We start from the raw sequence: 17,740 nt of genomic DNA, 5'->3' as shown, positions 1-17,740 counted from the left end.
ATGACCCGACTCGACAAATCTCTCTAATAACTCAAATGACAATGAGTCGAGTCCGACTCAAACCTAAGCTAAAAATTAACATGGCTAACCCCAATCGTAAGCGGCTCAAATACGACCCACACATGACCCAAACCTGACATGACTCGATTGCCATCCTAGAAGCTAGAAATTTCAACCTAGAAACACCATCAGTAGTAGACCTGACAAAACTGGCCCGATCGGAAGGACCGACCCGAGATCCGAAAAGTGTGACCCGGACCTGACCTCACCCAAAATAACTTGGCTCAAAGTGACCCGGAGTGACTATTTAAAGCAAAATCCTGACCCGAAATATCTCAACCCAAAAAAAGACCCGATAAATTTTGACTTGAAAATAAACCTATCCGAAGTGGCCCAACAAACCCCGACTCGAGCGTCACATATGCCGGGTCATTCACCGGTAGACAAAACAAAAAATCGACCGTTAAAAAAAGGTTCAAAATTCAAAAACAAAAACCCCTAAATCCCCATTTCAAAACAACAACAAACCCTAAATCCGATCAAAAAATCACAATTCCCAAACTCAATCAACTAAAACTCAAATCCGCCATGAAAACACTACTCCTTTCTCCACCATCAGTAAATCCCAAAACCCGAATCTCCGAACCCGAAGAAAAAGACAGCTGCTACTACCCAAGATGCAGAAAAAACGCAAACTGTGACTGCGAAATGTGCTTAGCAAGCATCAATGCCACCCTTGATCTCATGCCTATGAGTGCTCAACGAAGCACTCTTACCAAGATATCCGCTTCGAGACCGACTGTCGAAACCACGCCTGTTTCAATTGATCCCACTCTTCTGTCAACTCCTGTTTCAAAACCCCCTCCTTCTCCGGCGTCCCTGGTTGAATCAACTGCAGAATCGGGTGATCTGAAAAAATGTGAAGCTAAGAAGAGGAAATTGAGATTACTAGGGATTGTTCCGAGGTGGGTTTTGTTAGTAGGGATGATGATTGTGCTTGATTTCGGGTTTTCGTGGGGGGTTCCCGGGGTTTTGAGGCCTGCATTGTCAGAGGAGAAGATGAGGGATGTCGTAACGGATTGTTCGAGTGTCGAGGATTTGAGTGAGGGATTGAATTTGATTCAGAAGGGTTTAGAGGGTTTTGTTGGTGATCGAGTATCAAGCTGTAATCTCGGTGACTCTACTTGGAAAATTGATCAGGTAAGATTTTCTGCCTTGTATTTTTGATTTGATGATAAATTATGTCAATTTTTTTGCTAATTGGTAAACTGTAGAGTAATTATGATTTCTAGGTTGTAGGATGTAAACATGTTACTTGCTTTGGATTTTCTATGTGTTTGAATTTATGCTTTAGAATTTAGATATGAGAATATCTTGCAATGAATTCGGAGTATTAAATGAAGTGAATAATCCGCGTAATTTAAGTAGGATATAGTTGGTGATGCTGAATAACAGAAGGAAGACTTGATAAGAAGTTTTAGATCGGGGGTATCTAGGAAGTTATTCCATGAATTGTTTCTAATACACCCTACTGTTGGAGCAAGTTATGGACGGATGGATAGTCAGAATGCGGAGAAAACTCTCGAACAAATGGTGAGGTAGCCCCTTGGTGAAGATGTACGTGTACTGGTAGGACTAGGGAACGTGACCTTGGGCTGCTTTTTACTGGGATGAAGTGAATATTCATCTCGATTTGCTTGGTTAGTTTATGGTAGATGGGATTGATGGACAACTAAGAAACAGTAACATTATCACAATTTACTATGGTGGTTATGGCGAGATGACACTGGTGTTTAAGTAGAAGATTGTAGAGCTATGTAGTTGCAGCATATGCATTGACTACGCCTTGATTTCTGCCTCAAAATTTTAATGGAAAGAGAGTAGCTCGATGTCTCGATGACCAAGAGAGTGGGTTGTCGTCAAGAAAGTTGCAATTTTATTATGGTGGTTATGGTGAGAGGACGCTGATGTTCAAGTAGAAGATTGCAGAGACATGTAGTTTCAGCTTAAGTGCTTTGGATTTGCTATTGATTTGATTTGAGGATAATTATGCCGATTTATTATTGATCAATAAACTATAAAGTAATAGGGAGTATAATGATTTCTAAGTTGTAGGACATAAACATGTTACTTGCTTTGGATTTGCTGTGTGTTTGAATTTATGCTTTAGATATGAGAATTGAGTATATCTTGCAATGAATACAGAGTATTAAATGAAGCGAATATCCGTGTAATTTAAGTACGATATAGTTGGTGATGCTGAATAACAGAAGGAAGAATTGATAAGAAGTTTCAGATCGCGGGTATCTAGCAAATTATTCCTGGAATAGTCCCTAATACACCCTACAGTAGGAGCGAGAGAAGGAGGGATGAATAGTCAGACTGAGCAGAAAACTGTTGAAGAAAGGGTAAGGTAGCTCATTGGTAAGATGTACATGTACTGGTAGGACTAGGGAACTCGACCTTGGGCTGCTTTTACTGGGATGAAGTGAAATTCATCTTCATATGCTTGGTTAGCTATGGTAGATGGGATTGATGGACAAGTAAATAGCAGTAACATTATCACAATTTACTATGGTGGTTATGGCAAGAGGACACTGATTGACCACGTAGTTTCAGCTTCTGGATATGCTGGGTTAGTTATGGTAGAAGATTGCAGAGGCATATAGTTTCAGCATCTGCATTGACCAAGTCTTGATATTCTGCCTCAAAACTTTAATGGAAGAGTTAGCTTGATGTCTGAGAGTAGGTTGTTGGCAAGAAAATTGCAATTTTACTATGGTGGTTATGGTGAGAGGACACTAATGTTCAAGTAGAAGATTGAAGAGACATGTGGTTTCAGCGTCTGAATTGACCACACTTCGATATTCTGCCTGAAACTTTAATCGCAAAGAGTAGCTTGATGTCTTGAAGACAAAAAGAGTAGGTTGTTGTCAAGAAACTTGCAATTACCATAAGTGGATCGACGGGTGTCTGAGCAACCACCTTGATTGTTGTCGGTGTATGGATGAGGATATTGGTGGATGAGACGGAAAGGCTATGGTAGGGTCACCGGTGGTGTTAAAATTGGATTTGGTGAAATAGCATATGATATGTTGGGCCTAGTGAAAGTTATTTATTGAATAGCCTTGCCTACTCCGTTGCTCGTTATAGAGTTAGGTCGGCATAGGAGGGTTATCTGTGGTCTTAAAAATAGATTGGCGTCAAGCCGTCAACTAGCATATGAGCTGGTTTGCACACGCTCATGGAATTTGTTCGACATATTTCTTTAAAATTATGCAAGATGTGGTCTCCCATTCGCTAGATGGAAATAACTAGAAAAAATAACAGTGGCTCCAGATTGATCATTGCTGCTGATGAAGCTGTGTCATAGAGTCAGAGGACAGAAATGTCTCGGCGCAGTTGCGGAAACAAAATCCGGTGGTTGGTGCATGTAGAAAACTTCTTTGAGATGACATGACTGTGATGTTGAGGATAGTGCAGATGTTGTGATAACCAGGCTAAAATTTTTGTTGTAATGGATGGTAAAGACCAGCCGTAACCAATATAACGCGCCTTGTGGCACTCAAGAGAATTATCTCTGATCTGAATTTGTTTTCGAAAAACCACAGGGTCACGAGACAAGCACCCAAGTATTTTAACTTGTTTATTTACTTTTTGAAAATTTCTCCCCTTTAAATTGATTTTCTTACAGCTAAATCTCTTGAAAAAACAGAATTTTTTTGATTAAAGATTTTCGTAGATTTATTTTTTAATCGACTATTTATCATGTTCTTTTCCCCCCTACTTTTTTTCCATTTAGTTTTATCTAGGAAACAAGTCATTGACGGTTTCAAATGAGGATTAATCTTAGCCATTCTCAAATCATTTCGGGATTAAGGCTGCCTGTGGACTGTGGTGCCTAGAGACAGAGCTTAATTGCTGCGTATTTTTGCATGCTTGTTTTGTTTGTCTGTATTTTTTTTCCGTTAAAAAGTTTTCCTTTGTTTTTCTGTTCATCTTTCACTGGCACACTCCCCCCAAAATCAAAATTGAGATACTGTCTCTGATATCTGTTTATTTTTTTTAGGATGGAATGATTATGCATTCATACTGCATAATGTACCGCTCAGCAGCAGAGGAGGTGATAGTTAGGGGATGGCCTTTGCAGACTGCTGGGCTCCTAACTGCAGGCTTTTCGTCAAGATCATTTTCCGTTTTGTCTGGAAGATTCACTGAGGTTTGAACAGTCACCTGTATTTATAAGTTATAACTTAGAAGAGCAATTCTGACGTACAATCACTGATTTAAAGGCCTCTTCCTTGTAACAGTGGCCTGAAGGCAACATGGCATATGTTGTTCGAGACAAAAACTCAACATGGATTCTAAGAAAATGGGGTGCATCTGTGGTTAAATTTGATGCAAACACGTGGATTGTCGAGTACAAGAAGAGCATGTTTTTGGACGGTTCGAGTATCTTGTTTGATGCAGTTAAGTTTTTGAATTTCAGGATCACAAAAGTTGCTGTAAGAATGAGACAGCATCTCTGGCTCTTGCCTGATTTGAGCAATTACGCTGCCTACATCCCAGAAGAAGGTTCAAGCCTCCCAACTTAAATGATCGATTTTGTATACATTTCTCATGCCTTGTGGGAATTAAAATAGGTTAAATTAAATCTATCCTCTGACATATATAGTTTTGGGTAAAACGAGTCAATTGTGAATGCGCAAATGTACATGTAGGAATATTATTTTAGAGCTCAAATTATCTTAGAATGTTAATGAAGTCGTCTGTTAGTCCACTCCGCACAAACCGCTGACAGTTTACTCCTTCTCTTAACGAAGGTTCACTGAACATGCCTATGATGTCATTTTGATTGCAGATATGTTGGCGAATGCTATATTGTAACTGAAAAGGTTTAGGGTTTGTTATTTTAGCCCTGCCTGTTGGTGAAATCGTAAATAAACCCTTGTCGGTAAAAGTGTAGTTGATGTGATGTCAGAACCGTCTTTGGAGATGTGGCCGCAGATATAGTCAAAGAGATGGAGGTGGAGGTTATGATGATTGGGTGGGAACGGTGCGACGAGAATGGTGGTGATGTTGCTCTTTTTCTAAAGGGATGTAAATTACACTGCAAGGTTTTTGATTGCATCTGGCTGAAGCGTACTAACTTAAACGATATTGTAGTTATCTTCCGTCTCAGACAGTGACTTCAAATTCAATTTGTTTGTAATGCTACCCACCTATTGTAGATAGGTAGTTATTTGTCCGTCTCGTTATGGATGTTATGCCCGGCTCAAAACTACTTCGAGAATTGTATTGATCAACTTCTACTTGATAATATTCCACTTAATAAATTAATGAAAAAGTTTGTGAATTCCTTGATTTACCAGTGTATACCTTCTATAATCTTAGAACGAATGGCCGTGGTTAGTAAGTGTTGTTCACATGAGATTTATGATTGTCATGAAAGACCCAATCAAATCCTCTATTTACTAAATGAATAGGCGAAATTCCAACTTTTTCCCCCTAAAACATATTTCCTAAAATATTGCTTGGTATTTTTAGTATCCATACTCTTTTAAAATCCTAAAGGAGTGTTACTGTAGCCAGCACAGTAAAATATAGCAATTTTGCCGGTTTTGCCCCTGTGTCTCTACACAGTAAAAAGATCTATAAGAGTGAGCATGATAAGTTATAAATCGATATATAATTTTGTATTTAAATATTTGTAACATTTAATATTTCACATTTTGCACAAATTTATCTCCGATCTTTTTAGGATAAAAAAATTCTTTTTTTTAATGAATTTAATGATAAAAATTTACTGACTTTTTATGATAAGAAATAAGTTGCGGCTAAAAAATATGGTATTAGTAAATATTTGTAAAATTCATCGACTTTTTATGATAAAAATTTGCAGCTAAAAAATATGTTATTAGTAAATATTTGTAAATTAACATCATGATTTCTCGGTAAAAAAAAAAAAAAAAACACTCATTTTATTACTTCTTACATTTAATTTTTATTTATTTCTTCAATCAAAATATATTAAAGAGAAACATGAAAAATAAGTGAATTGTCAATTTAAATTCTATAAATAATACACTAAAAAGTCAAACTATATAAATATCGTACATATATTGCACGGAGTCTATATTAAACTCTAAAAATACCGCGCATTCATTGCCGCGGGATCTAAACTAGTTATCATACAACAGAGTAGATCTTAGAAGGAATGGCCATGGTCTGCTCTGAGCCACTGAGTTATCGCTCCAACAATATCACCAATCACCAAAGTAATGGCAAAAAACCAGATTATGGACTCTATATAACACACAGACATGCAGACATGAGACATGCCATTAAACCTGTCATTATCTCGTCATCATTCATTAACCAGACGCTTTACAATGAGATCAACCGGTAATGAACCTAGTGGGCTCAAACAAGTCATCGTCATCGTCTTCAAGATCATTCTCTTCTTCATCAGTTGACCATTTATCAAAATCTTCATTTTCGGAGACCTGGCTATGTTTCTCTGAATTAGACGACATTCTATCCTCATTGGAAACGACTAAAGCAGGATATGAATATTCGGTTTCCTGGATCATTGCCTCAAATTCCTCCACCTTCTCAAGAAGAGCATCTGGACCAAGATTGGTTTGATCTAAGATGAGTGCCTTGTTCGAGTCTACTGCACGTTTCCATAGTGACATCATTCTTGGGCTCGAACACACTTCAGTAGGACCACTACCCTCATCGGAATCATCTAAATTGCCAATAGAAATTTGATTCGTAAGATTAAGACGTAAAAAGAAATCCTATAGAGTTCAAAAGAAACATACCTGAATCACTGGGAGCATTTGATGTTGGAAAAATGATAGGTGCATTTGGGTACCTGGACTTCCAGTCACGTCCTCTCCACATCAATATTTGTTCTTCTTCAAATGAAAGCAATACGGAGGGAACCAATTCCTGTTTAATTAACACAAGAGGATTAAAAACAAGCAAGTGAAAGCAATACGGAGGGAACCACAACTAGGAATCTTCACCCACCATTAACTTGGCTCCAATCTTCTTGTAGTCACTGGGATCCAGTCCTCGGCAGTCAATCTTAACTAGTTCACTTCCTTCAAAAGCTTGTCTCACCTCCTTTACTAACCTAATATAAACTCCATTTTTCGCTGCAACATAGACAAAAAAGATGTAAAACACAATAATATATAAACAAACAAATTTGATGATAATTAAAAACCGTGAAAAACAGAAATGCCAAATCAAGAAATATTATTAATAAATACTAATTACTTCCCTTCAAAAGGAAGCATAATATACTTGACTAAACAGAAGGCAGCTGCTTAGTTAAATTACAAGAGGTGACTTTTTAGATGAATTAAGTACTTGAGTTAATAGGCACGCTCAAGGACATCCAAAGTTAGAGAGGCAGAGAGCTAAACGTATCCGTCTCTCAAATCCAAAAGGTCATAAATTCACAAGATATAGAAAGAATTTTTACCAAGTTTACAAATAGGCAAAAGTGCTTTCCCTTTCTGTCTTAACTTATCCGCCTCCTCTTTTGTCAAGCCTTCAGGAGCATCCTGGATAAGTTCCGGATACACTGGGGTAGCCGGCTTCCAAAGCATTACAGGATACTGTGGGCGCTTACGGTAATTGTAATTTCGACCACGAAAGAGGTAAATTATACCACCAACGCGATGAATAATCTTACCCCCTGTTTTATCCTAACATTTGTAAAAAGAGTTTGAGCATCCAAAAGATGAGGATATCATAAACGGACTGAACCGGAAGTTGAGCGAGCAAAAAAGAACATAGTACCTCAATCCTAAATTTATTCTCCTTATTTGACTTTGTGGTCAACCATGATTAACTTTTACGGAGTATTAGTTTCCACATGTATGTAGATGTAACACATGTTTGATTTACCAAAACAACCGTTTTCATATTGCAGTATCATATTTTAAAGTTGTAAATATTGTATATAGTTCGAAGAGCACACCTCAATACACCTGCACACATTATCCATGTCAACGGTTGGAACACCCTTGCATCTAACTTTACACACTTGCTGCCTCTTCCAATGGTTATGTATCAATTCCAACATATTGTGCGTCAACCCATCCCTTCCTAAAGACGGCGAGATGTACAACAATCATAACTTGAAGAGCAAAGTTCACTAATATGATAGGGAACAAATGTGGTCAAAGAAATTATGCATAGTGTCATCTAACAACGAACATCATAATCACACAGCTCAGTTTTCGGGTTTCAAGCCAAGCACTCAGATTATAAAAGTTATCTGTTTTACCTCCTTAAACACTCTTTGCAGAGGCCAATAATTGAATATTATCAACTTATATCGATAGGAACTCCATTTTACCAGAAAATTGCTGAAATAAGACAAAGACACTTTAGCTAGAATTCTATTCAGATTATATTCTGACTACAACAAATTTTCATATAATCAAGTGAATTAGAGTTGAAAAATTCTTAAACATTAGCTACTCAATATACTGACTGTCATTAATACAATAAAATTCCGAAATTTTAGCAAATTGAGCAACCCTCCAAAAGTACCACACACCGGTTTGGTGGCTTTTGAACATTTTCACTAGAAGTGTCATCATGGATGTATTTCCTGGTACATGCTTTAACAAACCGGTTTATAGACAGTAAGCAAAGTTAGGTATGGTGTACTCCGTATTTGTTACTACAGTTCTAAAAGACAAGGAAAGAGAATTGGACTTCAAATACCAATTCTTGTTAATAATAGCCAGATCCAAAAGTTGTAGACTACTCAAACAGCAAGTGCATTCAAAGTTTAGAAGCTATCACATAAATGCGTCCGAGTAATTCCATGTTTTGTCATAAAAATCTACAAACTTACATCCCTTAAGTAGAACATCTCAGCAAGAACACACAATTGCATGCCTCAACACCTAAATTTAATGTTTTTCTTAAATAATTCAGTAAGTCGCGCATTAGTTAGCATCTAATACACCCCGTAACCCATAACTTGCCAAAAGCATTAAGGATTCAACATCCCTTAACTAATCTCCATACTAGAAGTTGCATGCATACAATAAATTAAGTATCAACTCAATAAATTTCTCTAAAAAAAAACTCTAGCTCTATATAATGAGCTTATCATTGTAGGAAACGCATTACGAATGAATACTTGGATTATGGCAATTATCTCTTCCATTTCTTCTCTATCAATAAGCCAATATAATTTTTTTTTCAACATCCCTTAACTAATCTCCATACTAGAAGTTGCATGCATACAATAAATTAAGTATCAACTCAATAAATTTCTCAAAAAAAAACTCTAGCTCTATATAATGAGCTTATCATTGTAGGAAACGCATTACGAATGAATACTTGGATTCTGGCAATTATCTCTTCCATTTCTTCTCTATCAATAAGCCAATATAATTTTTTTTTCAACATCCCTTAACTAATCTCCATACTAGAAGTTGCATGCATACAATAAATTAAGTATCAACTCAATAAATTTCTCTAAAAAAAACTCTAGCTCTAAATAATGAGCTTATCATTGTAGGAAACGCATTACGAATGAATACTTGGATTCTGGCAATTATCTCTTCCCTTTCTTCTCTATCGATAAGCCAATATAATTTTTTTTTTTGGTGTTGACCAGGAGTATCCCCAGCCAACAGCTAGGGCAATCTCCTCCGGGTACTGAAGGCAATTTAATGGGTTGACCCGTCCAAAGTTTGACTTTTTTCATTCTCTATCAATAAGCCACTATAATGCTTAATCTCAAGTGATTCTCTTAACTATTCGTTGCGGATTTAATAAGATCATGTAGCATAGAACTAAAATTGAAGAATCCCACAACATAATTCAGCAATGTAAGACATACCCAACAAAATCAAGGCCAAAACAAGTAAAGGGCAATCAACAAATAAATGAAAACATGAAGGGAACATACCAAGATTAACTTGACGATTATCGGCAAAAAGAGGTTCAACAAAAGCCTTAACCTCAGCTCTAGACAAAGGTTCACCAAGAATCTCATACCTACTCCTATCATCCCTCAAAAACTCCCCAAAATGACGAGGTTTAGCCATGTCAAACCTCTTAACACCCTCAACGCCAGGTGGCAAGGGATAAAAAGAATGAAACAAGGGTATTTTCTTTTTCTTTTTGTTACTCAACAAAGGGGGTTTAGCTTTACCAGTCCAAGGGCGGGGCATAGAAGGAGGTGCAAAAGGCAAGAAAGCAGGCTCTCGTATAGCGAGAGGCTTAGACTTGGGGGTCTCGGAGTAACTGAATTTGAACTCAAAAGGGGCGCCAGGAAGAAGGAATGACACACCTGAGTCTCCAATGACCACGGCGCGTTCAACAGCGATTTCATCGGCGTTTGAAGTGGGATTTGAGGAAGAGGGGATGAAGTGTTTGGTTTTGTTGTGGTGGATTTTGGAGAAACAAGGGTGGCTTGTTTTGGAGGAGTGTTGTTGTTGTTGTTGTTGTTGTTTTTGTTGTTGTCTTTTAGGAGGAGGGTATTTGGGAATTGGGATAGGAGGGGAGAAGGAAGAAGAGGAAGGAATGGAGGGAGAGGTGGTTGGAAGGGAGGCGAACAGGTTGTGGTTTGAAAGGGATGCTATCATTGCCATTCAAATCTAACTTCTCTATGCTTTCTTCATCCTTCTTTTATGGTTTTTTTTGTCAAAAACTACCTTATATTTAGGTGTATTTGTAAAAATACTACCTTATATTATTATTTTTGTTTTCAACTACCTTTGTTTTCTTTATTTTTGGTCAATAACTACCTACGCTAAGAATCTAGACATATTTGGTCTATTTTCCTAACTTTAACATATCTCACATGACTCTTTTATGTTTTAATCTTACTAAGGCCCGATTTTGGGAAGTCATAAAGTACTTACGCTAAACTTTAGTAGATGTTTGTAGTTATTATTGAAATGTGAAATTTATTAATTTTGCTTATCTGAAGTTAAATTTTGGTTTGGACGCAGTTGATCATTGTTGTTTGATGTTAAGAAAGTCATGTGAGATAGGTTAATGTCACTAAATCGACCAAATCTCGCCATATTTTCAGCGTTGGTAGTTTTTGACCAAAAAATGAGAAAACAAAGGTAGTCTAAAACAAGAAAAATAATATAAGGTAGTTTTTTTACAAATACCCCTAAATATAAGGTAGTTTTTGACAAAAAACCCTTCTTTTATTTTGATGATTGATCATGTAGGTTGAAAATACTTGAATTGAGCATAAATTAAAGGAAAAATTGCAAATTACTACCTATTATAGTTAAAAATTTTCAAAATACTACATATTATGCTTATTTATTCAAATTACTATCTAAATAGTTACAACTCTTCCTAAACTGGTACCTAATAACCTAAATTAGGTCTTAATTGACCATTATAACATAACTTTCATTAATTTTTCCTTTTTTAATTTAATTCTAGATAATCCTACCCATTATACCCTTATTAATAATCCTACCCCATCTTTTAATCCTTTATTCCTTTTTTCCCATCAATTCATCATGTTCATCTTCCCACCCACCATCACCAACAACATCCACCACCATCCTACTTCATGTCACCATTCTTAAATCACATACCACCATTCCCAGCTACCTAGCTCCCACCATTACCCAAATATCCATTCAACTTCCATCAATAACCTTACCATGGTCGTCGCCATTCCCTACGCCACCTTCTTAACTTGTTGCACCTTGCAGAACTATACAACTCAGATCTAGGGATTTTTACTCTGTGTGACTTGGGTGCGGTTGTAGCGGCGGTGGTGGTTTTGGGATAAACTAAAGGTGGGATTTTTGTGGCACTAAGGTGGTAGATACGGTGTAAGGTGTGGCTAGATTAGGGTAAAGGTGCAGTGGTGTTAGGTTGTGTGGGTGGCTGGAATAGGGGTGATGGTGACGACCTGGTTAGGTAGTGGAGGTGTCGAACTTGGTAAACATAAAAAATGGTGGGATTTAGGTAGTGTGGTTGTGGTGGTGGTGTGGGTGGTGATGGTGGTTCTAATAGAGGGGTAGAAGATGGTGGAGGGTGAGTGGGTAAAGATGGGTAAAATGGGTATACCATATTAATTTTTGATTTTTTGATAATTACACCTCAATTATGATCTAATTTAGGTTATTAGGTATCAATTTGGGATGAGTTGTAACTATGTAGGTAGTACTTTGAATAAATAAGCATAATATGTAGTATATTGAAAATTCTTGATTATAATGGGTAGTATTATGCAAATCGGCCATTAATTAAATGGAAAGTGACAGGGGTCACCGGCTGACGTTCAAATTGGGTGCCACCCTCTTACATGAATTTTTAAATGAAAGGGTCTCCACTCACCCCATGTGAGAGGGTGGCGCCTAAATTAGGTATCACCGGGTGGCGCCCTTTCATTTTCCTAAACTAGTTTAGGACCCGTGCAAAGTTGCACGGACATATATAATAATATACGGAATATATAGTTAGTCATTTATAGTTACGAAAATTAGTATGAATGTACAACATTTTGCACAAATAAATTAGAGTACAATATTGACTTGAAATTCAACATGAGTGAACAAATGTATAAGAGCATTTATAATCGGTGATGGAGCTATGTGGAGGCTTGTACAGACGGTCACCCATAAAAAAATTGGAACTTTTAGTTAAATTTATCAATTTTTTTAGTTTACTCTGTTAAATTTATCAACTTTTACGTTATGGGTGTAAACCCGCTTTACAGGGACCAAAATAAGACCAAAAAATGTGGACCGACTTTTTCATTTGTGTCAGTTTATATCAAATTCCATCCATTGTTTCTTGAAAAATATACAGTAGAAAACAGTAGTGTCCTACAAAATCTAATTTGTCATGTACAACAAACAATTAAACTTGTTAATAGAATCATGTACAACCAACAATTAGACTTGTTAACATAGAAAAACATAGAAAACAGTAGTCCTTTGAAGTCCTTCAAAAGAATAGTCATTCAAAGTCAACTTTCATCCCTCGTTTCTTGAATCAACCACTTGCCCGGCTTTATCAATAGCAACGTACGTTTTTTTTCCGAGTAAGCAAATTCCCAAGATTGAAACCTCTCCGGGCTCCTTTTGGCCAGTTCGACTCGACTAAGAAACTACGTGGTAGAAGTCCCTGAAGCGTCTGAATTTCACCATGGAATGTCATAAGCCATGTAGTTGTGAATTGTGATCTGCTTGTGCTCCCTGTAGCATAAGGGTAAGCTATATTAGAAACTATTGTCGCTACTCAAAATCAAACCTTAAGCTGACATGGTGAACTAAAACAAAGCGTCTCAAAATCACCGTAAGCATACATGTAACATTCATTGCCAAATAGCTACCCTTTCGTGTCAAAATTCAATACTTAATAAGTTGTATATATCAGGAAGCTTTGCAGGTCATAGTGTAGAATATAAAAGAGTCGACTATTATTGTCCAAAATATAAGAATTTTGTGACTAAATGAATCATAATCCCTTAAAAATTATCCTAAAGACCAGATTTAGAGCAAAAGTTTACTTCTAGTCATTTGGAATTTCTCTAAAAACAATTACTTTGTAAAATCCATACTCCCTCCATCTCATTTATTTATTTACCTTATATATTCTTTTTGAGGAGTATTTTAATGTAAAGTAAACAAATAATTAAGAAGAAAGGGGTACATGTCTATATAAAATTGTTAATGACAAATATGGAGTACAACAACCATTTGCACAACTCCTTTTATTGTACACACATGACATATAATCCATATCCTCAAATAATGTAATCCACCCGGATCTCTATACTCTGGAGTTCATTTGACGTGAAAAACGTACGTCGTATACTTATATTACAATTTTCACAATTATATTACCTAATAAACTAATAACTAACAACTCCTTTTATTGTACACACATGACATAGAATCCATATCCTCAAATAATGTAATCCACCCGAATCTCTATACTCTGGAGTTCATTTGACGTGAAAAACGTACGTCGTATACTTATATTACAATTTTCACAATTATATTACCTAATAAACTAATAACTAATGAATGCATGTACCTAGATTTCGATTTATGGATGAATACACATGACTAACGGGAGGAAGTCCTTCACGACATTTGAATAAAAACAAACTTTCCAACTTTCATGTTTTCACAATTCACCATATTAGATTGAGAAAAAATATTTACAATAAAGAAAAAAATTGGGCAATTACACGAATAAAACAAATATAATGAAAAGAGCAGTGAAATTATATGGAGCAAATGTAGAAAAAGATTAGTATCATTTTTGGAAGATCATTCATAAAACCAATTCCTAATGTATAAATAATTGGGCATCCATCATCTTGTATCGTAGGAAACTAACAATTCACATGAGACAATGGCATTAAGTTGTATAAAAACCAATTAGATATTGGTTTCAAGGTAGTTGGCAAAATCCGTTTAATCTTATGGGGAGGGAGGTTAATTAAATTCAAACATATCTTAATTTGAGATGGAAAGATGAGAAATAATACTAAGAAATATCATATCTCAACCGGTAACAGAAACGAACAATTTAACATACCTGTATCAATGAAGCAATGAACATGAAACTCGAGCATCTCCCGAACCGCTCTTTCCTATCGTATTCTGCAGAAAATTAAAGGAGCAGGGGAACCATAAATCAGCGAAAATAACAAAACAATAACAAAGTTATACATAAATCAGTGATTTTTTATATCAAAATCCAATCTATAATAAACTATAGTAATAAGAAATTGGAAATAATATAAAAACACAACAGAAAACTATTTACCTCTTTAAAATCTGATTCGTTAACTATGAAGATATTTTCTAAGATAACGCTATAACAAAATAAAAGGCGGATATAAAGGTTTCTAAAACTTGCAATTTGCCAACAATGGTTCCTCTTGATGATCAGCGCGACATAAAACTTCAATATGGATTAACCAATACATTCGTATTGTATAAATTAAACTCTTAACGAAATGTTTTTAACATAAATGTCAAATTAGATAAAAGCTAAACAGTTCCATTCCGTCAAATTTCATATGCTATAGTTAAATTTGTTTTCAGCATCAATTGTATACCAAACTATCAATGAAATAACCCTGATTAAAATAGAAATGAAGACTGCTTAAGTTTTAACTTTTGCAACCAAAACTCCGACACAAATACTTGTTGTATAAAGGCGGTTTTAAACAAATTGATCGTAAAACGAATATTATTGTAATTACTTTTACCCACTAATAGAATTGTGTTTAGATCCATTTGACAACTATAGTAATGTAAAAACCCTCATACCCGAGACTAACTCTATAATGATTCGCCTTAGTTATAATTACGGAGTATAATATGGAGATCCGAACATAAGCCAACTAAATCGTAATAAAAATTAATATTTCAGACCCATTATTTTCATATTTTCAGAAATCCTAATTAAACATTAGGAAGCAACATCAATAATTGCAAAAACTAAATATAACCATGAACAACAAAGTATAGTATTGAATCTGTCTAAAAGAGAAAAATCAGATGTCAACATGTTATCATAAAAAAACATATGTAATTGAAAATAATTACCCCGTAATTGATTGATTGCAAGAAATCTATGAAAAAAAAACAAAAAAATCTAAACCAATTAGAGTTATTGGAGAAGATTACCATAAACAATATGTTCATTCCCATGAGTAGAGAGGCAGTTAAATCAAGTTGGTATGTTTCGATGTATTGGCAGAGATGTATAAATGAACACAAATTGAGAAGAGCAAAAGAGAAAAGGGAGGCTTGAAAAATGAATATGCCGATTAATATTTTTTTTTTTGGTGACGAGAGGTTAAATCCCCCGGGCACATGCAATACCCTGCAAACCACGTGTGCCGATTAATATTATTTGTCATTAGGGTTAGGTCATTATTTTTAGCCTAATAAAGACTAAAGAGTACACGTGTATAGATTAAAAGAGATGAATTGTTTGTGATTTAATTGAGCTAAATTGAATTGGGCTAAAATTTAAATAAGCTTAAAAGTTATCTATGTTTGACTCATAAACTTTAAACCTAAGAAGTTTAATACTCTATTTACAACTAGTGGTAGTGTGGTACAATCTAAATTTAGGAATAGTTTGATTAAACATGGGAAGATAGAATTTCGGAGAAGATTAAATTTATATGAACTTGAAATTCATGTGAATCATATAAACGTTGTTTGGTTGAATGTGGGGACTACACCTATTTAAGGGGGTTAAGTATGTGACTTCCTACATTATTAGGAATTGAAATTATCCATAAGAAATTTTATTTCCTATATGAATTTGGTAGCCAAACAAAATGAGAAAAAAGATTACGCATCTGAGGTAGTTCCTCAGACCTTGTAGTTTTTGAGCATATACACATTTTTTTTTGAGCATATTACCATTTATAAATATAATTTTTGAGCAATAAGAGGTACTATCTCAAATGTATAGTCTATGAACTGAAACAAACTCCCCATGATTTTCCAATTCCAAATTTCTCATGAATTTGGAAGGCAATCAAACAACCCCTTAATGTCATCCATAAACAATTCAGTTATTTGTGAACTAGTATAGATCCCGCGCAAATGCGCGGTTTTTAGATAGGGATATTAGAGAATTTAACAATTATATAATACCATTGATATTTAATAGTGTACATCCCGCACATTTACGATATATATAGAGGTTTTGTTTTTAGTTATTATTTAAATATTTTAAATTGATACATTATTAATTTGTCATATTTGTCCTATACCTCATCGTATTTCGATATGAGAACAAAAATGAAAAATGAACTAATCAAGAGAATTTAGTAAAGTTATAAAATATATTTAATGATTTTTTTTCTTTAACATAACACTAATGATTATAAATAATAATTTTTCTCAAATTATGTTAATGATTTGTTTTATTTTTTCTAGTGACGAAGCTAATTATATCATTTAAATGTTTTGTTTTATACAAAATGTGTCAAGCCATACTCTCATATATAATAATATATAACAAAAACTAGTTTTTAACCCGTGCAAAATTGCACGGGTATGTAATTCAATATTGTAAATTAGCAAGATTTATAAAAAAAATATAATTATATTTTCTACGTAGATTTGAATTATAAATTACATTTGTAATTATCAAACGGGACGTAAAATACATGATGTCAATTTTTGAGAAATGTTTAAACTTATTTTTTTTTATAAAACTTATTGTAAATTAGCAAGATTTATATAAAAAATATAATTTATATTGCCAAGTTTTTTTTTTGGGAAATGTTAAAACTTACTATTTACTACTCTACTTATTTATTATTATTATTATTATTATTATTATTATTATTTTATATGAAAATGCGCGCAGCTTTCATTATAATAAAAATAAAAGGTTTACATGAAATTGGTGGGGAGCCGAGAGACAATCTGGGCTCCCACACCCTTAGCAATAGTAAAGCTAATACGAGTAAAAATGTAAGCGGCTACCCGAGCCCCAGCATCCTGAGATGCCGAGAATTTCTGGATCCGCTTGAGCAAGGCAACAGCATCCGAACCCAACTCCCCAAATGAAGAGAAAGAGAAAGGTAGGAAACCATAACCCGCTATTATTATTATTATTATTATTATTATTATTATTATTATTATTATTATTATTATTATTTGGTATAAATTTATGTGATATAAATGATGTTGGAAATTGGAAACCATGCAAACAA

General features: G+C 34.9%; 2 protein-coding genes across 2 annotated transcripts; one reads left to right on the top strand and one right to left on the bottom strand.

Annotated features, from left to right (window-relative positions):
* The first annotated feature begins 453 nt into the window (after positions 1 to 453).
* Positions 454 to 5,364, top strand: LOC141642323 (uncharacterized). Its single transcript, XM_074451103.1, has 4 exons — positions 454 to 1,200; positions 4,070 to 4,219; positions 4,311 to 4,575; positions 4,862 to 5,364. The coding sequence occupies exons 1-4, from the start codon at positions 589 to 591 to the stop codon at positions 4,885 to 4,887; spliced, it is 1,053 nt and encodes a 350-aa protein (XP_074307204.1). The 5' UTR covers positions 454 to 588; the 3' UTR covers positions 4,888 to 5,364.
* A 615-nt stretch (positions 5,365 to 5,979) lies between these two features.
* LOC141642322 (CRS2-associated factor 2, chloroplastic-like) lies at positions 5,980 to 10,689 on the bottom strand. Its single transcript, XM_074451102.1, has 6 exons — positions 9,956 to 10,689; positions 8,000 to 8,127; positions 7,499 to 7,724; positions 7,039 to 7,166; positions 6,828 to 6,957; positions 5,980 to 6,751 (listed from the first exon to the last, which is right to left on the bottom strand). Exons 1-6 carry the CDS (start codon positions 10,638 to 10,640, stop codon positions 6,399 to 6,401), a joined length of 1,650 nt encoding a protein of 549 aa, XP_074307203.1. The 5' UTR covers positions 10,641 to 10,689; the 3' UTR covers positions 5,980 to 6,398.
* Positions 10,690 to 17,740: the final 7,051 nt, after the last annotated feature.

Source organism: Silene latifolia, chromosome 2 (assembly GCF_048544455.1).
Source record: "Silene latifolia isolate original U9 population chromosome 2, ASM4854445v1, whole genome shotgun sequence".
NCBI lineage: Eukaryota > Viridiplantae > Streptophyta > Magnoliopsida > Caryophyllales > Caryophyllaceae > Silene > Silene latifolia.
Note: the sequence above shows the minus strand (reverse complement) of the source record. Positions and strands in the feature narration are given on the sequence as shown.